Source organism: Ziziphus jujuba, chromosome 1, assembly GCF_031755915.1.
Source record: "Ziziphus jujuba cultivar Dongzao chromosome 1, ASM3175591v1".
NCBI lineage: Eukaryota > Viridiplantae > Streptophyta > Magnoliopsida > Rosales > Rhamnaceae > Ziziphus > Ziziphus jujuba.
In genome coordinates this window covers 29089781-29116303 of record NC_083379.1, presented here as the reverse complement: position 1 = coordinate 29116303, position 26523 = coordinate 29089781, and the positions used below count along the sequence as shown (strand labels likewise).

Here is a 26523-nt window from a genome sequence, read left to right as displayed (position 1 = left end):
TTAATTTACAGTGTGTTTTTTTTTTTTTTTTTTTTGGTTGTTTTAATGCTGCTTTACATTTGTATAGTGTAGTTAGTCACAAATAACATCAATCTTGGATATATTTTGAATCTTAATTATTTGATTAAATAGTTGCAATTCACTTAAATAACTTATTGTATTATTTGATACTACATATAAGATCCTAATTAAAGCAGTAACATGTTAAGTTTAATTTCTACATATATGAGAAACGAACAATTTGGTAATAGTTTAGTTTGAACAATTAGTTTGAACTTACATTTCTAGTTTTTGATACTAAAAAAAAAAAAAAAAAAATAGAAAATAGAAAGAAAAAGAAAAATCAGCCTAGATAAAGGCTTTTACAACAATATAAATTGAACTTAACCTAAGGGCCCCATTGTGGGTATAGCTAAAATGTTGCTTTGGCTCAATATTAAGCAGTTCGACTGTCCTAATTGGAGACGGAGAGTCTTATTGTGACTCATTTATTATGGTGCTTTCTGGATTGATTTCTATTCTCATCAGGGTCTTCAATTTTCTAGTAGGTCAAATTTCTCTCTCTCTCTCTCTCTCGCGCTCGCTAAATCTGGAGAGAGAGAAGGAGAAAGAGAGAGAAACTGTGAGGCAGGTCCACACAGAGAGCTAGAGGTATAGCTGCCCCAACTTGCATTTGTGTAGTAATGCAGCAACAACAGATTGGAAGCCCACTACTCTGCCTACTTATAAATCTATAATTGAGCCTCTCCTTCTTCAAAATATCTTTCTCTCTTCTCTGCACTCCCACAATTCCTTTCCAGAGAATTTAAAGCTTTATCTTCTTTCTCTCACTATGGAAATGGAAATGGGATTATTATTCCCAGGGAAAGTTCTTGTATTCTTCTTCTTCTTCTTTTCCCTTCTATTTTTATCTTTGACCGACATCATTGTTGCTACTCTGGGGCCGAAACAGAGAGAGATAGATCGAATCTCTGTACTCCCTGGACAACCACCAGTGCCATTCAACCAGTTTTCTGGGTATGTTACAGTCAATGAGCAAGATGGTCGAGCTCTCTTCTACTGGCTGACTGAAGCCACTACATTTCCTGAGAAAAAGCCTCTTGTTCTTTGGCTTAATGGAGGTCAGTTTTGATGTCTGTTTTCTTACTGGCCATGTGTGTGTGTGTGTGTTTTTTTGTTTTTTTTTTTTTTCAGTGAACATGGTTTTTGGAAATACTTTTCAGTGATAATTTATTTTGTGAAGATGGTTTTTGGAAATATTTTTCAGTGATAATGGATTTATTTCTTAGCTGGCTATCAATTTGTCATATGCCTCCTGAACAATGGCAGTGGTATATTAAATCCATTGATGGGTTGTTGAAGCTAATTAAGCTGGAAGAAGATTTTATTAATTTACAAGGCCAAACAGCCTGAGTGGTATATATATTTTCCCACTAAATGACGAACCACTTTCCAGGAAAATGTTAATTGTTAATTTGTTTCATTTTTGTGTTACGGGATCGGACTGGATTAAGCTGAAGTATTTTAAGTTTAAATCAATCAAACTGAAGTATTTTAAATTTATCTTAATATCATTGGAAAGATTTTTAATAGATCAATCCAACTGAAATCGGCATTCAAGACAAATTAAGAAAAACCCAGTTTTGATATTGGGTCGTGGTAATCATATGTTTTTTCGATTCTTTTTATTTTTATTTTTATTTTTATGGTCAAAGTGGTAATCATATGTTAATTGTCAATTTGTTTTGTGTTTTTGGGAAATGGCAATATTGATGCCAAAATGATGAGCAAAATATTTCTCTGGCTCACATAAATGGCTCATTTACATTTTTGTCCTCATCTATCTGCGTACCCTTTTTTTTTGGCTATCTTCTAGGCCCCCTCTCCACCTATAAAACTCGAACTGCGCACTCGGAAGCCCAGTTAATCAGTCCATAAGTTAAAAACCATATTAGCTGCATACATTACCAAAACGTATACACACGTATCCATCCACAAGATGCGTACATTACCAAAAGCTCATAGAGCTGACTAGAATGCGCCAACATCACTGTCATCAAGCAGAAGAGTGGAAAAGAAGTGGGATGTAGAACCTGCAACGTAGAAAAAAGAGAAAAGAAGTAAGAAAAACCCACATGGGTCCTCGTCATCTTTTTCTGTCTGTATCTTTTTAGGGTTATATTCCTTCTATAACAGACGTTTACACCTCCAAAAAAGGTCTTCTGCGAGAATTTTCGTCACTTTGCTTGGTTTGTCTTCAATATGTACATGTTGGGTATAGAAAACCAACCAAGTTGCTACCCATAAAGTGAACCATCTTTTTGCACTAAACTTTCCCTGCAAATCCATTTTGTACCAAGAAAAATACACTAAAAAGATAAAGCTTCTCTATCTATATATTCCCATCTTCCTCTGCAGCACGCGTGTTCAGAAGTGATAATGGTGATGATAATGATGTGAATTGTTTGGAAATTGTAGATTGTCAATTTGAGCAAGAACAGTAATGCTAGCTACCTATTTACCCCAAAAAAAAAAAAAAAAAAAAGTAATGCTAGTATAAAGAATCATTTTTGTTAATTGAATTATAATGGGCATTATATATTAGTAATCATGTATAATTAAGTGGAGTTTCAATTGAAGATTAACACATTTGGTGGATAAATTTTGTGCGTTCATTTATTTATTTTTATATATATCGATACATTAATGTGTTTGAGTGCATGTAAATTAATTATGTATATATATATATATATATATAAAGAAATGATATGGTGGAGAACTTTTGATTTGAAATTGACGGTATGTATATATACGTCCATATATAGTGTGGGAAAAGTATGGTTGTAAAAAAAATTTATATCTTTCGTTAGTTCTTTCTTTCTTTTGGAGGAAAACAAAATATCTTGTTAGCCAAACTTACGGCAAGAGGCTTAAATGTCAGACAAGCAATAATAATAATAATAATAATAATAATAAGTAAAACTTGACTTAGAAAATAGCGGTGCTTCACAGTTAGTTTCTGGGCTGTTCTTGTGCAGGACCAGGATGTTCCTCAGTTGCATATGGAGCATCAGAGGAAATTGGACCATTTCGGATCAATAGGACTGGTCAATCTCTCTATCGTAACAAGTACTCCTGGAATACAGGTACATAGTAATTAATAACCACCATCTTTGCGCCAAATTAATTGCTGTTTATTTAGTTTATGTGCTATTTTGAGTTTATTTTATCATTATTATATGCCAGCTTGATTTAATTAATTTCTTTTGTTTTTCCGTGGAAATTGAAATTTTAATTTATTCTTAAATTTTATTTGCAGAAGCAAATATTCTATTTCTTGAATCTCCTGCTGGAGTGGGTTTCTCATATACTAATACAAGTTCCAACCTTAAAGATTCCGGAGACAAAAGGACAGGTAAATTAAAAATATGAATGATAAATTAATCAATTTCATCTTTAATTGAAAAACCACTTCATATTTAGCGCAGAGAACAAATATTCATAAGAAGGGCTAATTATATGACACAGCTCAGGATGCTCTGGTTTTTCTCCTTCGTTGGATGTCACGGTTTCCAGAATATAAGTACAGAGAATTCTACATTGCTGGGGAAAGTTATGCAGGTATGCCAAAAAAAAAAAAAAATATATATATATATATGGCAATATAGATATATTGCCATATAATCAAATAATTCAAGTTAATATATAAATTAGATATTTAATTAGTTTGATATGCTTTCGCATTATATAGGACATTATGTACCACAATTAGCAAAGAGAATCGTGGATTACAATAAAGCAAATTCTCATCCCATCCTCAATCTTAAAGGATTTATAGTAAGTGAAATTATAAATTAAATTATATATAGTTTATGTTATTTGAACTAGATTAATGAATATATATTTATATATATATATATATATGTATGTATGTAGGTGGGCAATGCTGTGACAGATAATTACTATGATAGCATTGGAACTGTGACATTTTGGTGGACACATTCCATGATATCCGATCAGACGTACCAGTCAATCCTCAAACACTGCAATTTCAGTGCAGAGGAAGCCTCTAAACACTGTGACAACGCAGTGAGCTATGCAATGAACCATGAATTTGGAGATATAGACCAGTACAGCATTTACACTCCATCTTGCATGGCATTGCCTAACAAAACAATGCAAATCATGAGGCTCAAAAATACTCTTCTGCGTCGAAGGGTTACTGGGTATGATCCATGCACCGAGAATTATGCAGAGAAATATTACAACAGACCAGATGTTCAGAAGGCCTTGCATGCAAACACTACAGGGATTCCTTACAAATGGACTGCTTGCAGGTTCTTAATTTCATTATTAATTAATATTTTCTCAATCTTGTAATAAAATTTTGTTTTCTTGTTTTGTTTTGTTTTGTTTTTTGTGTGTGAAAATTTTCATTTTTGGGGAGCTTGCAGTGATGTTCTTCTTAAGTATTGGACGGATTCTGAAAACTCCATCTTACCAACTTACAAGAACCTGATTGAAGCTGGTTTAAGAATCTGGGTTTTCAGGTAAGATTTCAATAAAACCTGTACTGGAAATATTTTTATATTGAAATTGATGAGCTCTAGAAGGAGAAATTAATAGTAATGAAATTTGTGCACGTAGCTGCTCCTGATAAGTTTTCGGGTACTTGCTATTTGATTTTCAGTTTCTTTCAGTATATCCACCATACACAAACAGAGATTTGACAGAAAATATATATTATAGCTGGGAATTTGGTCCCATGGAGATTTTATAGAGACTTGTTTCTACATAGGACACCAAAAATCACCTTAAATTAATATATATTATATATGTACATACCAGCCCCTGAATCGAACATTTGAATCATTGTGACTCTTACATCTGAAATTTTAATAAAAAAATAAAATAAAATAAAATAAAAATTAGAGAGGAGAAACTTAGAAAGCTTTACCCAGTTGCAGTAAAATCACACCAGAGATTTTAACAGGAAGAAGATTGGTCACCTCTTAGTCCCTCTTCCCATCCGTACTTTGGGATTAAGGGAAAATATAAAATATATATAAAAATCAAAAAACACCTGAAAGGCTGATATACATCTAGAGCTATCAAAACTGCCTGACAACTACGGCTCCTCTCTTTCCCATGAACATTTTGTTAATTAAACAAAGTCAAATCACCATAAATGAATTATCTGTTCCGTTTGCAGGAAAGTTGGCTTTTGAAAAGATTCGAGTGTTTGACTGGTTTATTATCGTTATAATCTCTTTTTTCTTTTTGACCATTTCAAATTATGAATGGATGTTATGATCATGACCTCTGTTCCCTAAACTGGGGCTTGTCATGACTTCCCCTGTCAGTATTGAAAAACAAAATACAAAAACAGAAACAAAAGAAAAAGATGATATTTATAGATGGTTCAAAAAATTTTATCCAACTTAAATTGTGATGTGATTTTTCTTTTGATCAATTTTAAGAAACACAATACCATGAGATTCATGGAGGCAAGAATACAAAAATTACCATAAAAGTAAGCAAGAAGAGTCAATTTTAAATTAGGCATCAAGTTCATTTTAAAGTAAAGAGTTGGGAAATTTTCTATTTTCATGGGACATTAACATAATAAGCAGAGACAGAATTTAATGCCTATTACTTCTGTTTCATTGCAGTGGGGACACCGATTCAGTTGTTCCGGTGACAGCCACAAGATTCTCCCTCAGCCATCTCAACCTTAAAATCAAAACCAGGTGGTATCCATGGTACTCAGGGAGGCAGGTAATGATCAGAAAATGTAATGAAAAACCTATTGCAATATCGTCCATTTTCATTATCAAAGAGGGTTATAAGAGTTCTGGGTCAAATTGTTTTTGATAGGTAGGAGGATGGACAGAGGTTTATGATGGCCTAACTTTTGCAACCGTTAGAGGAGCAGGCCATGAAGTTCCACTCTTTCAGCCCAAGAGAGCTTTCATCCTTTTCAGGTCATTTTTGGCAGGAAAAGAATTGCCAAAATCTTGACATTGTAATCAAGAAACATAGATATTTGATCACATAGATATTTGATCCAAGAGTAATTGATCCGTCAGAGCAAAATCCGTATTTAACGATGAAGAGACTAGATTAGGAACCATTCATTGAAATTAGTTTTGATATTATCATGAAGCAAGTAGATTGGGGTCAATTTGGGAAATCTTCAGACAGATTATGAATTAAATTTGTTATTTCACTTGGAAATTCTTCAACGCAAGTACAATAAGATCCAAGAATTTTCTTGGATAGCATAACATAGAGTACCTGCGTCTTTTAATGTGTATAGTTCTTAAGTCCAAGGATTATTAAATTCCTGATTAACTATTTCAACAAATGCATTTTCATTTTATGCAGTCTGCTTTGCTAAAACGATTTATAGGACTATATAGCAGTTCTAAAGAAATGAAAATTCTTTTCTTCCTCGTGTTCTTGTTCAATGAAATAAAGGCAGTGTAAAACTCATTCAAACAAAACGTCTTCCTTTACCAGAAAACCTCTAGTCACCAAAACATGTTAAGGAAGAAAAGATAGAGGATGAAGTTTGACAAGTATTTTCAATGCAAGATACATTTAGATCAGCAAACATATCCTCAGCGGTACTTGACAAGATTTGCATGAACTTCGTGTAACATTGATGCTGAATTTACACATCAAGTACTTAACATGAAAAACATCAACGTCGAAACTAGTATAAAATTAGTTCATTTCCGTTTTATAAATAATATAAAAACTAGTATGCCTCTACCACACAAAACCATAATTCCTAAAAATGAAACAAAACGATTGTCATATTCAGGTCATTTGTCAGGATTGGGAGAAAAGCAATAGCCACCTACCTCAACCACAACCTTTTCCTCTTGGACTCTTAATTGTGTTGTTCATGGTTGTATTCATCGGTTATGACAAATCGGTGTAACCAATATGCAACATTCATTTTTTTCATGAGGAAGGAGATATGAAATTACAAGTCTCTACTTTAGTTAAAAACTGGTATTTAAATGAAAACAAACTCATGGTACTTACAAGGTGAGCATTTTGCCCAGACGGTACACAAAATTGACATTATCTCAGAGGAAAAAAACCATTACTTCAATCCATCACCGACCCCTGGTGGCATTCCTAAACTTTGGGCAAGATCACTCATTCTTTCCTTCATTGCCTGAGAGTCAATAAGACCAAAGACTTTCAGTTTAAATAGAAAAGCAGCAGAATAACTGTTGCATTCCTTCAGTAAAATGGGAAATTCTCACCTGGACACTCTTCTGATGTGCATCCTTGTACGCCTCAGTAACCAAAAGAGAAACTTTCTACAGCATAAAATGGAAACCAATCTTTATTTCTTTAGCATCTAAAACAGACATCAAGCATCCAAATATTATTCACATTTTTGGTTATCATACAAATTTTTTAGCATAGCTTAAACCAACCAATAAAAGCTTCTCAATTTTGCAATTATTTATAAAATGAGAATGAAAATTGAGCCAAAACATTAAAAGGTTGGGAAGGGTTTCATTTATGGACTTGTAACTAAACATTTTGCTAATAAAGAGTTAGTTAACATCCCCTTCATTCTTCAGAAACAGAGCCATTTTTGTTTACCAAATTCAACATTTATCAAAGACATCCCTCAAAACCAGAAGCGTTGTCATCCAGATGATCATGCCAAACTACCAAAATTTTACGTATTGAGGCATAGGCCATGAGCTCAATCAATCTGTCCACAAGAGGACAAAAACATAGCACTATGATAGTCCTCTACAAAGAAGAGAATGCCAACTATTTGGGACTGCAATTTGGAAAAAGACTATTTGAGACTCCAATTTGGAAAAGACAATTTAGCAATTTTACAAATTTTCGACATCATATTAAAAATGACTTGGTATGCCAAGAGACATACCTTTGGATTTTCTTGTGACTTGGTTAAGAAAAGAGTACAATAGTATTTCAAGTTTCAACAACCACTATTTAAATGATTATCATGAGCGGCCTTTCTCTATAGTCTAGCAGGACAAACATTGATTCCAAAATTTAAAAAACTTGATAGATATGCATTTTCATCTTTCAACCAAGAGAAAAAGTAACATGATGGTCACAAAATGTCAAGTGAGTTGCGGGCACTCACTTCTGGTCCTAATTCCATTGCAGCCTCAGTGATCTCTGTCCGTATAGGTTGCTGGTTACCAGACAGTGTTACCTAAACAGTAGAAATAGTTATGGTTAAGCTTAGGGATAAAAGAAGTGAGATGCAAAAAAAGGCAATCAAAAGAACTCTAAAGATATACTCCATTCAACTGAGCATTAGTATGGAATTTGTATTCCAAGCATTTCTATATTTCATACCTTGTGAAGATATCAAATGACAAGAAACCAAAAACTCTGCTAATGTCAATGGGTTTCAACATTGTCATAATCATAAATGTAACAACAATTCCAAAAAAAATAATAATAAATAAATAAATAAAATAAAATAAAATAAAATAAGTGGGCCTGTACTAAAATAGTAACTGCTATAATAATCCCCTTAAGAATATAGTCACAGAACAGCAACCAGAAAAGATAAAATTTTGCCTTAAATAACGAAAATCGAACGAAACTGTACCAAATTTTAAGGCAACTTTGTTCTTAGCTATAACAAAAACTTGAACTTAAACTGACTGAATTTTTTTTTTTGTGGTAAATATCCAAATTGGTGAAAGACAGGGCAAACAGCATCTGTAGCATACAAAACAAATGTATGTTTGTCAGCGAGAGAGATATATACCTTTATTAGCTCGCCTTCACAGTAACCATCAAACTCTGCTCTGCAAAAAAGAACATGAAAAAAATAAATAAAAAAAATTAAGGAATGCAATAGAAGAATTTTAAAATGTGAGGACAATGAAATTAATCATGTTATACACAGCAAGTTCTTTTTGCACTCGCACTGCCTCAACTTGCACAACATTTTGTGCCTTCTTCACCGTCTCATACAGATTCTGCATATTCCCAAAGATTCCTGCCTAAAATCACATAGCATAATTCAATGTTAGTCTCAATTTAAAAGATTCAAGAGAAGCAAAAGTTCTACCCAAGAACTCAATTCACTAAAACAATACATGATAGGGAAGCAAAAAAAAAAAAAAAAAAAAAAAAAGAACCAACAAGAACAAGAAAAATATGTGATAGTCAGGTTAAAAGAAATGTGACTTATCCTGCATATAAATCAAACCCAAGATATAACAAATCCCACATGCGTGTGCCCTTGTAAAATCAGGTGAGCATTACTTTTATGGGATATATGGATATTGCTGGCTCCTGAATTACTTTATACCTAGACTATATATATATATATATATAGACTTGAATAACAGATTAAATTGATCAACCTTCGAAGGAGCATCATCACTCTTCTCATTATTTTCCTTCTTCCCACCAAATAGACCACATATGCGGAGAGATCTGTAATTTTGCCCAAAGTTCACAGAACACGGGGAGAAGATCTGTGTACCAGCTAAATTTGCAGTCGAATTTAGATTGCCTGTACAGTGGACATAAAAGGATTAAGTTAAAAGCAAAGGAAGAGGTTACAAACAAGAATTAAAGGTTCATCCCTTTACCAGGTAATCGTTTAACACAATTCTCTAGATCCTCATTCTCTCTCATTTTAAGACACAGCATCTTAAACTTGCCGTATTAAGAAACAATCAAACATCTTAAACTGTCATATACACAGAGAGAAAGAATTACATAAAATTTTTCCATCAAAATTTTCTTCTACATCTCCTGAAGTGTAAAAAAATACTTAACAGCAAAAAGTCTCTCCTTTTCCTTTTTTCAGAAATCTTTACTTTGTTTTCGTTCCATCCCAAATCCAAACAAATTCATAATCAATAAATAAAATGCAAAATTGTTACCTCAACTATTCCATCTTTAAGATAATTTTGAAAGAGTGGAAAATACAGGCATAATGGGATAATACTATTAACGCATTACAAGTCTATCAACCACTCCTAAAATGACACTGCTCCATAATTATTAGTACCTGCAATTTTCTTCTCGTTATTCTCTTTTATTATTTTTCTTACTCTCATCTTTCCCCTCATTTCATTCTTAGGCTATCAATTATCTTCGTTCTTAATTGTAATTTCCCACCTTCTTAAGTGTCAATTCATCATTCATCCGCAAGCCTTTAAAATTCAACTATCTTCAAAACATATATAGAGTTATCCATGCCTTTATAGAGTTATTCATTGTCTGCAATTGGAACATCCATTTCCTTGCTTAATTTTCATTTTCAACAAGTATCTACAAAAAATATGTGTGTATCCACATACACACACAAACATACACAAACATATATATCTATATATATATATATATATCGAAAAACTAAAAAAAAAAAAAAATCCATAGACCTCCAAAGTGTTTCAATTAGACCCAAAATAAGAAAAACTAAAAATAACAAATTGTCAACCAGATTCACCAAGCATACTATTCAGAAAATAATGAAAATCCAAGTAAATATTTTATCTTTAATTACTTTGAAACATTAAACATGCAGAATTTTACATCTCCTGAAATGCCTCTATAGAGTTATTCATTGTGTGCAACAGGAACATCCATTTCCTTGCTTATTTTCATTTTCAATAAGTATCTTCAAAACGTATATGTGTATCTACATATACATATAAATATATATTCGAAAAAAAAATATATATATATATATATATTAACAAATTCTTAACCAGATTCACCAAGCATACTAATCAGAACAGAAAATCCAAGTAAATATTTTGTCTTTAATTTCTTAAAAACATTAAACATGCAGAATTTTACATCCTATGCAGTAAAAAGTAAAGTTCATTCAATTCCCTCGTTTTCTCAGCAGCCAGAGAGAGAGAGAGAGAGAGAGAGAGAGAGAGAGAGAGAGAGGGCATTACAAAGAGTGAGTGATGAGGGACAAGTTCTTTTCCAGTCATTCACTCCGAGTCCATGTAGCTTTGATATCTGACCCGTAACAGAAATCTTCGACGCCATTAGCCTAGTTTCAGAGCGAGAGAGAGAGAGAGAGAGAGGATAAAGTGCGTTTTTATTTATTTATTTATTTTTTTTTTAAGTGAGGTTTCGAGCTTATTTCAGAAGAATGAAAAATAAAAAATAAAAAATAAAAGAGGGTGATGTTTCGTGCTTCGGTGTTGTAGTTTTAGGATTTTAGGTCACCCAGAGTTTCACTCTTATTTGATGACGGACCAATTGGTTTGAAGCGACAATTCATAACATTGACCAGTTGCATTTTTAATAAATATTTATTTTTTAATAACCAATTGAAGGCCGCCATGTCAATGCAATCCTTTTCTCAACATGTACAATAAGGTTTAAGGTTTGTATCAGTTGGATTTAATAGCTTTCAACATTAAGTATTCATTTATAATTTTTTAAATTGTTTTAAAGTTTGAAGTTAAAAAATACATTGCTATAAAAAAAATTTTAAATAAAATTTTAATATATTATTAAATTCATATTAAATTATTAATTAATTTTTAAATTTTAGCCATTAAAAAAATTTAAAAGCTAATAAGAAAAATTTAATGTAAAAACTATAATGCTAATATAATGTGAGCTTGACTCCTGTATATATGTAATATTTGCGTACAGTAATTCTCTAATAGGGGTTTTCTTGATTTCAGTGAAAATGTGTAACTCCATTTAGGGTTTCAAAATTTTAGGTCAAATATTAACTATCATTTTATTTAATGACTAATTTTTAGTGAGGTAAGCATTTCTAATTTAATGTTTAGTAAAAAAAAAAAAAAAAGCATTTCTAATTTAATGGACACTATATTTATTAATAATATAGGAAAAGAAAACATTTATTAATAATTATTGTTTAGATTATTAGTAACTAGAAAAGAAAAGAAAGGATACAAAAGGCAGTTAATATTTTCATATAATAATAATGAGAGTGATTTTGAAATATTACAAAAATTCATTAAAATATTTCCCTTTCCATTCTTTTCCTGTAAATTTTGAGAGGATAAAAAAAAATTGTTTAAAATGAAAGAATCAATTACTTCCTTTTCCTTTCCTTTCCTTTCCACCTTATTTTAACCAGTCAAACAAAGGACTTAAATCATTTCCTTCATATTCTCTCTTATTCCATCAATCTAAACATAGTACAAATCAGCTAATGGTTTTACCATTCTAATATGTGCAATTTTTCATAGCTCTTCTAGTAAATCTAGATGGACCCTCAATTCATCATTGTTCTCTTTAGGAAATAAATAAATTCTTCTTGGATTAGGTAGTCCAATATGAACTAGGGTAACCACTTCTACATCAAAAGCTTGTGAGAATGGTGTTTCACCAAAGATCGTATTGATTTTAATCAAAGAACGACAGGATTACCTGATGCTGTTCAAACAGGCATAGGTCGAATGGTAGTTCTATATGTCCAAAGAACATTGGGTAACTCCTCAATTTAAGCTTTTTATAGTTTCTCCAACTTCAATTTTAAATTGGCTTTGATAATCTTATTGATGGCCTCCACCTTACCATTAGCTTGAGGATAAGCTGATGAAGAGAATGAAATGATGATGCCTAGTTGATTACACATGTCTCCTCAAATTGTATACTATTTTAATATTGATTGTATGTGAAACTTCAAATTGGCATATCAAATTCTTCCAGAGAAAGCTTGATGTTTCGTTCATAGAGATAATCACAAAAGTTTTTTCTTTATCCACTTTGTAAAGTAGACGATGGCAATGATTACAAACTTCGTTTAATCTTTTCCCAATGATAGTGGTCCAGTGTTCTTGTTACTTTTTCAACAGCAGTAACATAATCAATGTGACACAATTATGCTTCTTTTGCAAACAATTACAATATTGCTATTCCTTCAAATGATATTCAGTATATATTGACGTTATACATTAAAATTTTTTACTGTTTATTATGAATAAAATAAGAAAATACCAATAGACTAAAATAAACAAATCGTAAATGCAGCTTATTTTAATAATTGATTTCTTAAAAATATTTTTCTTTTTACTGGAAAAACCAAAATAACTAACATTTACTTTTCATTTGTGAATAAAAAGTATTTGCATAAAGCAAATTACTAAAAATATTATAACAATATCTTAAAGTAAAATATTTATATGATACTTGAAAAATCAAATATTATAAACATTAGTTTTAATAAAATAGAATACATATGTGTCAATTATTGAAATAAGTTATGTTTTATATTTTTTTATTCTATGCTAATTTTATTTAATCTATATCTTCTTTTAATTAAGCCAAAAAAATTATATCTTCATTTTAATTTATAATAAATACACAATAGTTGTTTTAAAAATATAAAATAAATGTAACACCCTGTCTCCATTGGTGGACTTGTCACTTCCTATCGATTTTGTTCTCAACTAATGGACATATCACTCTCTATCAATATTGTCCCCACTTGTCACTCTTTATCGATGTTATTGTTCTTTCGAAACTTAAAGTCAACCACTCTAAAAAGGTTCGGCATTATGACAGTGACTATTATTATATTTGAATCATCTTTTGATTTACACTTAGACGATATAAGATTAGACACCATATAGCCTGTGCTAGTGCCCCACATCTGCCCACATTGTTGTCATAATCCACCTCCCCTGGGGCAGCATCCTCTTTGGAACATTTGCGGCTGAGTATAGGCTCAGATACCATTTGTAACTCTTCATCTTCATTGGTAGATCTGTTACTTTCTACTGATATTGTCTCCAGTTTAGTTGAGATGATCTACACCTGGACGATGTGGGATTGGACACCATGTAGGCTGCTAGTGCCCCACATCTGCCCACACTAGTTGTCACCATTCACCTCCTTTGGGCCCAATGTCCTCTTTGGCACATTTGTTGCCGATGATAGGTTTTGATACCATTTGTAACACCCTGTCTTCATTAGCAGATCTATCATTTTCTGTCAATATTGTCCCCAATTTAGTTTGGCCTTGGTGTTATAAGAATGACTATCATTATATTTGAATCATCCATTGATCTACACCTAAACGATGTGAAATTGGACACTATGTAGCCTGTTAGTGCCCCATATCCACCCACATTAGTCATCACAATCCACCTCCCTTGAATCCAGTGTTCTCTCTGCACATTTGCGACCGAGTATAGGCTCTAATACCATTTGTAACACCCTATATTCACTGACGGACCTTTCACTTTTTACCAAAATATTATTCCCAATTTAGTCACTACACCCGGTAAGTGTTTTTTTTTTCTTTTTTTTTTTCAGAACTTCCCAGGAGGTTACCCATTCTAGACGTATTGTCCCCAATTTAGCTATCGCACTCGGTATGTGATTTTTTTTTTTTTTTTTGTGGTCGTGTATGCTTACCTATCCTAGAAATATTGTCCCCAATTTAGACACCGCATTCGGTATATGATTTTTTTTTTTTTTCATTTAGAGCTTCCTAGGAGGTTACCCATCCTAGAATTGTTCTGGCCTTAGCACATTTAAGTTTGTAGTTCTTTCGAATCCTAAAGCTAACTGCTCTAAAAAGCCTCGATATTATGAGAGTGATTATCAATATATTTTATTCATCCCCTGATCTAAACTCGAACGATGTAGAATTAGACATTAAGTAGTCTATTAGTGCCCTATACTTGCCACACTGGTCGTCACAATAAATATAATATGTATATCATTTAAAGGAATGGCATTATTGTAAATGTTTACAAAAGAAGGGTAATTATTTTACATTGGTTATGTTACCATTGTCGAAAAAGTGATGATGAAATGTGGAAACCTCCCAAAAGCAGCAAGTGCTAAAGTGAGTGAAAAATCGATTGCATGTAGCACTCCTCTACCGCTATTTACAAGTTAGTCTCTAAATATTTTTTTTTTTGGGTATTTTAGTTTCTTTACTTGTCAAAACATTGCAGGTCTCTAAATATTTTTTTTTGGGGTATTTTAGTTTCTTTACTTGTCAAAATGTTGCACTGTTAGTCCCTGGACATCATTCTATCCAAAATCGACGGTTAAATGTACATGATACACAAGTGGTTTAAAAAGAAAGGTAAATCTTTCTCTTTTCACTTATCCTTTTAGAAACCAATTTGTAACACACAACATAGTTTGGTAATCAATTTGTTACGCCAATATAATTTGAAGATTAAATGTGTAATTAATCTATTATTGGTAATATATATTAAAAATAATATTTTCTTTAAAAAAATATAAAAAATTATATAGTTTGTTAAAAAATGTCAAAAATATTACTCTATTCTAAAAACTTTCACCAAACTATACGTTGTTCACAAAAATATTACAAATAATATTTTGTTAGAAAAATAAAACACTATTTTCTTTCTAAAATAATTTAAAAAATATATATTTTCTTCAAAAATATGAAAATTAAACACATATTAATAGTAATATGTTCTTAAAAAAATGTATTATTATTAACTTTAATAATTAACAATATTTTCTCCAAAAATTGTATTATTATTAATGGAAAAATCTAACTAAAGTAATTAATATAATCATAATGTATATTAAACATAATATTTTCTTCACAAAAAACTATTAAAAATAGTTTGTTAAAAAAATTATCAAAAAAAATACGTTAGTTGAAAAATGTTAAAAATTATATTTTGTTCATAAAAATATTAAAAATAATGTTTTTATCAAAAATATTAGGAAAAGTATTTTTTATGAATTCAAAAATAATTTTTTAAAAAAAATAAAAAATATTTTCTTCAAATTTTTGAGAATATTATTAATTAATAAAATTAAGAATATTAATTTTTTAAGAAAACTTTATTTTTGAAGAAACTATTATTTTCACTTTTTGAAGAAAATATTAATTTTACTATTTTTTTTTGAAAAATATCTCTTTTTTTAAAAATATAAATTTTAAAAATGTTTTTTAATATTTTTTAAGGAAAATATAATTTGTTTTATTTTTTAAAAAATATAATTTTAATTATTTTTTCATAAAATAATATTTTTGACATTTTTAATAAAATATATATTATCAGTGTATTAATTACTTTAGTTAAAGTTTTTTGTCAATAACAGTACAATTTTATAAGAAAATATTATTTTCATTTATTTAAGATAATGTTTACTTTTATATTTTTCGAAGAAAATATTATTCTTAATTATTTTAGGAAATAGTATTTTGGAAAGAAAATAGTATTTCTAATTGTCTAACAAAATATTATTTGTAATATTTTTGTGAACAAACTATAATTTGAAGAAATTTTTTCAATAAAATAATATTTTTTACATTTTTAGCAAACTATATAGTTTTATATTTTTCTAAAGAATATATTATTTTTAATATATGTTATCAATAATGGATTAATTACATATTTAATCTTTAAATTATGTCGGATGTTACAAATTTGCCAACGAGTTCCTTAAAAAGACATGCAAAAAGATATGATTTGCTCATCATATAAAGCACATGTGTGTCACATGCATTTTATAGTAGATTTTGAATAGACCGATCTTTAAAAACTAATAGTGCAACATTTTGACAAGTTTGAAGATCAAAATATCAAGAATAATTTTTTAGAGATCGACTTATAAATGATGGTATAATTTATGGACCAATTATGTAATTTACCAAAAATTTTTAAAAAAAAAAAAAATATATATATATATATACTCCATGTATGTAGACTATTTCTCTATGTACTCCACTTATATACACATGTCTTGCCTTTTTGCTTATCCATCTAAGAATGTAAATATATATATATATATATATATACATACATATATTGATGTGATCATGCACGCCCATCAAAACTTTGAAATGAATCCTTGAACCAATTTTCGACGGCCATGGCATGCATATAACCCTTTCCTCCATTCAACCATATATATATATATAGATATATATATCTTTAGATGCTTAATATCTCTTGTATGTTGACTTGGAAAACACCCATTCTTTAATCTCAGTCATACATGCGCACAAGCGAAATTTTTTCTCATTTCCAAAGGCTTGAATGTATATAATATGTATATCACAGTGAGCATGAATATTTCCAACCTTGATAGTTTTCCAGCTATATATATGTCTTATACACTAATTGGTATACTTTCATTATAACTTTTCCAAGATATATGTTTTGCACTAGTAATTAAAATAGTTTAAAATCATATGTACCTTCTATGGTCGAATAATAATCCCATGGTTGCATGTTGTCATCCCATCATTGTGTACCATAGCTAGTTATGCCAACTAATAGTTTGCCTAGAACCATGTTAAATGCTTCCTTCCAATTTGAACCCATTGATTTGTTAGACAATAGTGACAATGAAAGAGAATTTAGTTTTGATTACACACCAATTGTATTGACTGAGGAACAACTTGTTTCTTTAAGGGAAAAGTACAACATTCTTTCAAATATTGGTTTGCACCTACCAGAAGATGGTCAATTATCATGTCAACCTTCGGTTGGAATGGTAACTCTACATACTGGTTTCTTTAAGAGCGGTCTTAATTTCCCACTCCCATTCACCCCTTTTTGACGAGAAGTCATCAACCGACTAGATGTTGCTCTAGGGAAACTAGATGACAATGTCTAGTGCGCCATTGTTGGCCATTTTTCTTTTCGGGAAACAGTGGAATTTCACATTGACTGCAAATGTGTTTCTTCATATTTACTAACTAAAGTCCCTACTTTCATCTAATTGTTGGTTTTATGCTTCTCCCTAGCATGGGTGAGGTGACAAGGTAATTGACCCCAATCCTTCGTCTAACAAATCATACAAGAAAAAATGGTTTTTGCTCCTAGTGGTTGGGGATCTTCTTCTTTGGAAAAGATGATTGCTTTTTACATCCTGACTGCGTATAGAATTCCTGGTAAGGATTTTATTTTTGATCCAATGATTTTAACCAAAGATAAAACATATATATATATGCCTAATGGATCTTTTTTTTTTTTTTTTGTAGCTACCCATCGATCATTGAAGTTGCATCCATTTTTGCTTAGTCGAATGAGTACAGTATGGGCTATAAGTATGGAGGAGAGGAACCAAAAAAAATGAAAAGGAGTTGACGTTAATTTACCTAATGATCCATCTAAAAAATTAAAAATTGCTAATGAGGTTTCATCTTCTTCTTTAGTTAGACCAATAGATGCTTCACCAGCTATTCCACCAACTGGCCAAGGAAATGCACCTAGAATTACTCATCTGGATGAATACCTACCCTTTATGGATCATTCAATGGGGCATTAGTTGGGGAGAGCTCATCAGCTAGCGAAAAATCAAGACATTTTGTGTCCTTTTAATGACAAGTGACTTTGCCATATCGCCATCGATTTAGGATATCATCAATGGTGCTCTGACAAAGCCTTCATCAATGCTACCCTAATTATGGCTATTAGGGTAATATATTTGTATATGTATATATATATATATATATATTATTTCTTAAACTTTTTTTTTTGTTTTTTTGTTTTTTTGTTTTTTTTTTTTTACATTCACTTATTCATTCTTTTATAAACTACTTTCACTATGCTAAAGAATCAATAACCTTTCAAGAAGTTGAGATAAAAGACTTGGCATGAAATGTGCATGCCAAATTTTTTAAAAAGACTTGTCAAATTGCCAGCAAGAACTAGAGTCTGAAAATAAGAAAAATATTGATCTCTTAGACAAGATCTCTTCCTTGCAACATCAATGTGATTAGGGGTGGGCAAAATCCAATCAAATCCATTTTTAATAGTTTGGATTGGATTTTTACATAAATTGGAGTGGATTAAGTTCAAAATATCATAAATTGTTTGGATTGGCCCAACTATCAAAAAACCTAATTGTGACTTTACAAGTATGCACCAAACAAACAGTATAATTTTATATTACTTGCACCAAACAAATAGTATAAAGTATACTTTTTGTACTGTCTTCCAAAATAGGGACACACTGCTATACTGTGTTTTGTATCCTAAAATGCATAGATAATATGCACAGCTGGTATTCAAAGCCTCCTTTTTCAAAAAACAAAAACCAACCTAACCTAACATTCCAATAATTATCACCACCTGAGTAAAACATAGCTGCTGCTTCACTAACCTATACCTTGTTCATCCCTCTATCTACAAAATTCAGTCTAAGCATTAGTGGCATGCTTGGTTTAACATATTGTAATCCTTCTTACAAATAAATTCCAAAAACTATTATACCTGTGCAAGAAGAAAAAAGTACTAAGGTTACACCTTTTGCAACTGAAGATATTGCTGCTGGGGTTGAAGTTGTTGTTATTGTTACAGTTAAACCATTGCCAATCTCTTGACCATTTTTAGTCTGAGTATTAAAATATAAGTCATGATATTAAAGATTGTACACTCAATTAAAAATACTAAATAAATTGAACAAAAACTCAATTAAATTTTTTACTAAAGCTGCTGTATTTGTAGTTCCAGCATTCCTTTACCCTTGACTGTATCCATCCTAAGTAATAAAGTATGATGTTAAAGTTCATAAGCAAATTTGTTTGGCTTTAAATAATTAGAATAAGCATATGAATTGATAACATTACCTTAATGCTTTTTGCCTTTTTTCTATTGTTTTGAACATGAGAGCATGACCTTTTGTTCTTGCCAAAACCCCTGCAAATCCCACATCTAAGTGCAAATGATCTTTGCTCCCTCAATGGTTCACAAGGTTCCTTTCTTCTAGTTAATTTTGGCTTGCCAGTTAACCTTTTTCTTTATGGTGGTAACAAGTCATCCACTTGGTTTCATCAAGTAGAAGGTGAATCATGCTGTCATAGGTAGCTAAATAAGCTTCTTTGGTTAAGCTCTTATCTAAATATGCAATGGAGTCACCTCTTATTGGCAATGCATGCCAATACATGCTTATATGGAATGCCACTGATTTTCCAAGCTCCACAAGCATGGGAAAACTTATCCAAATGAACAATAGTTACCTTGATATCCTCAATCACCTCAAACTCTTCAATGCTAGCCCATATAACTTTGCAATTTCTAGCTTCCCTTCCCAACAAATTAAGACTATCTTTGCACTTTTTAGGGGATACTAGTTGTCTTAGCAAGGGCTTTGGTATATCTCTTATGGAACCTCTTATCATTATTCTCCTGATATACTCAAGCAAAGACAATGTTGATTTATCCTTATAACCATTCAATTTACAGTTAAATGACTTGATCATATTATTAGTGACTTGGTCAACCTTGACACTAACATCAAAGGCATGTCTTGCCCTATAAAGAAAAGGAATTGCCATTGACTAGTTATAAGCAATTACTAAAATTGTCTTAGTTGCTTCCATGTTATAGTTGAACTCATGTACATTTGTTGCCTTACATGCAACCCAAAACATGTCCCTCACTTGTAATCTTGGAAACTTAAAATTAGCAAATATATGCCTAATACAATATTTATTTTTATCTCTTGGAAATAACTGAGTTAAAGCACTTAATACCCGTTTCTGCTTATCTGTCATAAATGTTATGGTTTCCCTTCTACTACACTAATATGATTATACAATTGCTCTACAAACCAAGATTAACTACTTAGGTTCTCAGCCTCATAAATGGCAACTGCAATTGGAAACAAATTTCTATTTGCATTCAAATAAATAGCAGTTAGTAAAACACCTCAAAAAAATCCTCTAAGATGGCACCCATCAAGACCAATAAATGGCTCAGAGCCGTTTAAATAGGCTGACCCTTAAGCTAGAAAACTAAGAAAAAACCTCTTAGATAAAGGGTTTTCAGACAAAAGAGGCCTAATTAACTTGATCAATTCCACTGCTCCAAGATTCACAACTTTAAGAACATTCGCATACTTATGTAAGTGAGCATAACACTTTGCACGGTTACCACCAAGTTCAGCAAGTGCAATTCTCTTAGTCCTGTACAGTTTATGTTTGTGACATTCAAGTCCAAACCTTTTCATCACTTCTTCTTTAATATTTTTTATACTTTGCATCTAGATTTGATCTAAACCAATCCTTTAATTGATTGGCAATCTAGGTACCTATGGTAATTAAATTCTCTTACTCTCTCACATGTGGGTTTCTTGTTATAAGTTTTTATCTTAAACGTTATCCTATCATATAGTGGAGATGCATGAATCTTCCAAGGACATCTCACAATGTTCCCACAACATGTAATAACCCTTATGTTCTAATTCTTAATTTTTATCAACCTAAAATCCTCTTGTACAACATATGCATTCAAGACTTTTCTAAACTCCTTAACATTCTTAAGAATTTGAAATAATGCCAATTTAATCTCCCCATTAGCTAAAGGTTTATGTACATTTCTAGTTATTCATTTAGACAATCTTGCAGCAAGACTCTCATCCTTAGAGTTAGACCCAATTGGCAGACCCTCACCATCTACCTTATAATCATATAAATCTACCTCATTGCCACTTTCACTGTTATAATCACCATTGTCTACTGGCACATTTTCATCTTGCCTCACATCATCATCATCTTCATCATCATCAGTCCATCTAAACCTTTCATGTGGATCAAGTTCCTCAACATTCTCTACATCAACTGTAGCAACTTCATTGGGAATGCATTCATGTGTGGGATATGTTCTTGGTTAGAGTTTGATTTAAGATTATTAGAGATAGGGTTAGATAGGGGTATCATATGTTGTTCATAGTTGAGGATAGGTTCAAATGGTGGAATCAAAGTTGCTTCATGATTGGAAATGGATTCAGATGATGGCATAGGAGCTTGTTCATGGTTAAATGGGTTTAGATGGTGGAATAGGAAATGCTTTATGATTGGAAATGGGTTCAAATGATGACATAAGAGCTGATTCATGGTTGGGGATGGGTTGAGACTCTACTTCAAGCGGTAGTGTAGACAATGACATAGGGATCTTATCAAAACTCTATGCTGGAGGTATAGAATCCATATCCAAAATGATCCTTTCCATATCTCTATTCATAAACATCTTAAAAACATCCAATAAGGGACAATCAGTTTCTATTTTCACTTTTTCCCCATTTTTCCATGGTAACCTAATATGTACATTTATGGTTTCTCCTTTCTCAAGTGGTATACCTAATACTAACATATTAGTATCTATCCACAAAATCACAAGGCTGTATTCATCCTATTACACCAAAAATAGTTCAAGTTGATCTCCTAAACAACTAATTTCAAGCTTTAAAAATATTATGCTGCAAAATAGATGAAAACAAAGTAAACAGAAAAACATAATTTATAGCATAATCTAAAATCTTGGCAAATATAAAACTGAAAAATTTCAAAACCATATAAAGCATAAATTCACACAAAACATGCATCATTACCAACATACATTATGAAGTATCATAAACTATAAGCATGCATCATTTACCAAAAAGACTATATCAAACTTAGGTAAGAACAAAAACCTATATCATAAAAACTAAATAGAAAGCATAAACAAACTAAGTAAAAAGAACAAAAAAACTAACCCTTTTAGCTTTAAATGTGCCTTTTTCCAAGTTTTGTTTTCTTCCAAATAGTAGGTCCAAACTATGTACACCTCTAATAAGCTGGAACCACGGTATTCAAATTTTAATAAATTTTTAGTAAAAAAGGGTGCAAAAAGATAAATTAGACTTAAAGAAAGACATATTTTACTTGAATTAAAATTTGGGTGTTTTGAATCAAAATAAGGTTTCAATTAATGGCTTTCCTTCATTTTGATTTTCAAAAACCCTAACTCAAAAAAATACTCACAGATGCAAAAAAAAAAAAAAAAAAAAAAGAAAGAAAGAAAGAAAAAATTCCAAGCTTCTTGAAATAATAAAATGTTTTTGAGCATATGCTAACCTATCGATTTTTGTGAAAAAATGAAAAAAAAAAAAAGAAAAAAGAAAAAGAGAAACCCTAACCTTAGCTCATGATCTTCTACCCATTCACGGAAGGAAATTTTGTGCCAAAATGGTGGAGCTCTTAATTCATGGTCTACTTCAGGCGTGGTTTGCTTCAGGTATGATATGGCTTACTCCTCAAGCTTTACAAACAAGACATGTGAATCGGAGATTAAAAAAAAAAATGCAAAATGATAAATTTATCCTTCATCTATTACCTATAATGGTAGGTAACTAATGGTAGGGGCTAAAATTGTAACGTATGAAAGTTGGGAACCAAAATTGAATTATGGTGAATCTCAGAGGCTGCAGTTGAAATTTTTCCTTAATTATGTTACAAACTTATGAATGAAGACACCTATGATAACAAGTGTAGCTTTGGATGTAATGGCGTTAATGACTAATGACTTGCATAAAGTTCTATAAATGTTGAATAACTTCTCAATAAGAAACTTCCATATTGTAGTACTGCTTCCCGAATAGTCGTATTATATATATATATATATATATATATATTGCAAAGGCATAAGCCATAGTCCATGCCCTTTACTTCCTTTAATTAGATGGTTTTATACCAAAATTAGTTGAAAGGAATTCAAATATAAAATATGGTAAAGTTGAATAGAGTTTAGTAGAGTTGAGCAGTTTGAAAATGTAGTCGAAGTAGTTAACTTTATTCAATAAAAGAAAACTTATATGCACCAACAAGGAGATACAGAGTTTATTGACCTAATTACCCTAATTATTGATAGTAATTTTTGAGGTTCTTTGTATTCCAATGATGTGTCATAGTCCTTCTCTAAATATCTTCAAAACAGTAAGTACCTAATTGCACAATTTTGATAACTTTGTATAAGCCCTCCTAGTTGGGACTAAAACAACTAGAATTTTCTCCTTTGGTATTTAGCATAACTCTAAGTAAAACCAAGTCATTGACATTGAAGTTTTTCAATTAACCCTAAAGTTATAGAATTTGGCCATTCTTCTATGATGAGATACCCACTTTGTAAAGTAGACGATGGCAATGATTACAAACTTTGTTTAATCTTTTCCCAATGGTAGTGGTCCAACTATGTCAATTCCTTATTGAGTAAAAGGTCATGTTTCATTAAGTGTATTCTTGTGGTGGCAGTAGCGGAATGGTTACGTGATGCTGACATTTATCATAACTTTTGTAGAATTTCTTGGAGTATTTAAAGATGGTTGGCTAATAATAGCGTTGTATTGATAGTCTTGTATGCCAAAGTTTTGGATCTTGGGTGGTTTCCGTACACTCCTTCATAATCTCCCTTATGGCATAGTCTACTTTTTCTGCATTTAGCCAATGAAAGTATGGTAAGGAAAACCTTTGTTTTTATAAGACTTCATCGATTGCTCTATACTTTACCCATTTCGCTTCCATTTTGTTTTCTTGAAGTTCTCCATTCTTTAAAAAGTTAACTATTTGGTCCATTCACATAGAGAGGTGGTGGTTAGAAGAGCTCTTAATGATACTCAGTTAAAAAAAAAAAATTCAATTAGTATAGTCCTGGTGAAGTCATTCTCTGTTGCTGAGGTTAGTTGAGCTAATGTGTGTACATTCATATACTCTAACCGAAGGATCTATGTAATTGTGAATTCCTTAAACTTTATCAACAGCTTATTCACTTTGGTTAAGTATGCTAACATACTTTCTTCTTTTACTTTGTACCACTATTCAACTCTAATCTTGGTTGACAACTGGCTGTAAGCCACTAAATATCTGTCACCATTTTGCTTCCATGTAATAGTTAATCATAGTCCTACTAGCAGTGCCTCGTATTCTAATACACTGTTAAAGGCTTTGAATCCAAATTATAATGCATATTCCAATTTCTCATTATCTAGTTCAAAGGTGGTCAATATCAAACCTGTTGTACTAACTTGATCATTAAATGATCCATCAACATGCAAAGTCCAAAGTGGTAATGGCTATTCCATAGATTTGGTTATGGGCAAGCTTTCAAGGAATTAAGAAAATTCAGCTACGAAGTTAGCCACCACTTAACCTTGATGGTGGTTCTCGATTTGTATGCACATCCAACTCATTAAGCTTGGTAGGCCATTTTATAAGATAACCTAGCTTTTATAATATTTGTTTCAACGACTAATTACATCACAATGTTATGTGCTTGGAAGTATGACCAAAGCCTAAAAATACTAACGCCAGAGCAAGTTTCTCAACTTCAGGGTACCTAGTCCCTACATTGTCAATGATTTATTGACATAGTAAACTTGATCCTGAATGGTTCCTCTTTAATTAATGCAGAGCTAACTACGCTATCAAATACTACAAGATAAAATAGTAAAGTCTCACTAGGTAATGGTTTGAAGGGAAGTGGTGTTGAACTCGTGTAATGTTTTCAATATTGGAAGGATTGCTCATATTGTTAAGTCCGAAGAAAGCTAAGTGATTATCATAGGCCTTAGAAGTGAACCTGCTAAATGCTGCAAGTCAACCATTGAACCTCTTTCATAGTTTAGGATTATGTTATCTCGAATAATGCTTTAATTTTTTCTAGGTTGGGTTCAATATCTTGTTGATTGACTATAAAACTAAAATTTTTTACCTAAAGCCACTCAAATGCACATTTCTTGAGGTTTAGTTTCATTTAATATTCCTTCAATATCTCAAAGGTTTGTCTTAAATCTACCATATGATTCCTCTTCTTCTTGCTTTTAATTAGCATGTCATCGACATAGACCTCTATTTTTTTGCCAATTTGTTTGTGAAAGATTTTGTTCACCAATCTCTAGTAAGTTGCACAAGCATTCTTCAAACTAAATGCCATGATTATGTAACAGTACAAGCCTCAATCTATAATAAAATGCAGGATTTTACTGATCTGGCTCATATATTTTAATTTGATTGTAACCAGAGAAGGTGTCCATATATGATAATAATCCATTGCATATGGTGGTGTCAACTAACTAATCAATCTTTGGTAATGGAACGCTATCTTTGGGACAAATTTTATTGAGATCTATGAAATCAACACAAACTCATCACTCTGCATTGGCCTTATTTACTTGTACCATATTTGACAACCATTCTAAGTATTTGATTTCTTCGGTGGAGCCAACCCTTAGTAATATGTTAACTTCATCAAATATTATAGCATACCTCTTGGCATTGAAAGTATTCCTCTTTTTGTCTCATTGGCTTATGATTTAGATTGATGTTAAGCTTATGAGTTATCATCTGGGGGTCAACATTAGGCATTTCCTTGTGTTACCATGCAAAAACATCTCAATCTTATTATAGTAACTCAATCATTTGGATTTGGAGTTCTAGATTAACTGGAGTGTCTATTCTCACAGTTTTGATAAGATCATCCAGAACTAATTCAATGGTTCATAGTTGTTCTATTGGTTCTACTCTGGGTGGCAATTATACCTCGAAGGTTCTCTTAGTGTAATCTATAAAGTCTCCATAGTCATTGGTTTGGATCTTAGAGCTGAAACATAATACTACCTAAAGTCATACTAATCACAGCATATGATTGTGATACCATTCTTAATCAGCAATTTTATTGTGAAATGGTATGTGGATATGATAGCCTTCATTAGATTTTGTAATGGTTATCCAAGAATTATGTTTTATAGAAGGAGAATCTA

At 31.4% G+C, this 26523-nt stretch overlaps 2 protein-coding genes across 4 annotated transcripts; one reads left to right on the top strand and one right to left on the bottom strand.

Annotated features, from left to right (window-relative positions):
• Nucleotides 1–448: 448 nt before the first annotated feature.
• On the top strand, nt 449–6380 carry LOC107426467 (serine carboxypeptidase 24). Its single transcript, XM_016036668.4, has 9 exons — nt 449–1121; nt 3039–3146; nt 3320–3415; nt 3529–3621; nt 3752–3837; nt 3937–4337; nt 4455–4550; nt 5673–5778; nt 5878–6380. Exons 1-9 carry the CDS (start codon nt 833–835, stop codon nt 6019–6021), a joined length of 1419 nt encoding a protein of 472 aa, XP_015892154.3. The 5' UTR covers nt 449–832; the 3' UTR covers nt 6022–6380.
• A 490-nt stretch (nt 6381–6870) lies between these two features.
• Nucleotides 6871–11130, bottom strand: LOC107426428 (nucleoid-associated protein At4g30620, chloroplastic). 3 transcript variants are annotated; one of them, XM_016036620.4, is made up of 7 exons: nt 10953–11128; nt 9399–9550; nt 8932–9032; nt 8795–8834; nt 8156–8227; nt 7284–7340; nt 6871–7192 (listed from the first exon to the last, which is right to left on the bottom strand). In XM_016036620.4, the coding sequence occupies exons 1-7, from the start codon at nt 11047–11049 to the stop codon at nt 7118–7120; spliced, it is 594 nt and encodes a 197-aa protein (XP_015892106.1). In that variant the 5' UTR covers nt 11050–11128; the 3' UTR covers nt 6871–7117. The 3 variants fall into 3 exon arrangements, with proteins under 3 accessions (XP_015892106.1, XP_060669544.1, XP_060669545.1); XM_060813561.1 differs by lacking the exon at nt 10953–11128 and adding an exon at nt 9630–9749; XM_060813562.1 differs by lacking the exons at nt 6871–7192; nt 7284–7340 and adding an exon at nt 7352–7381 and having other exon boundaries at nt 10953–11130.
• Between the last annotated feature and the right edge of the window lie 15393 nt (nt 11131–26523).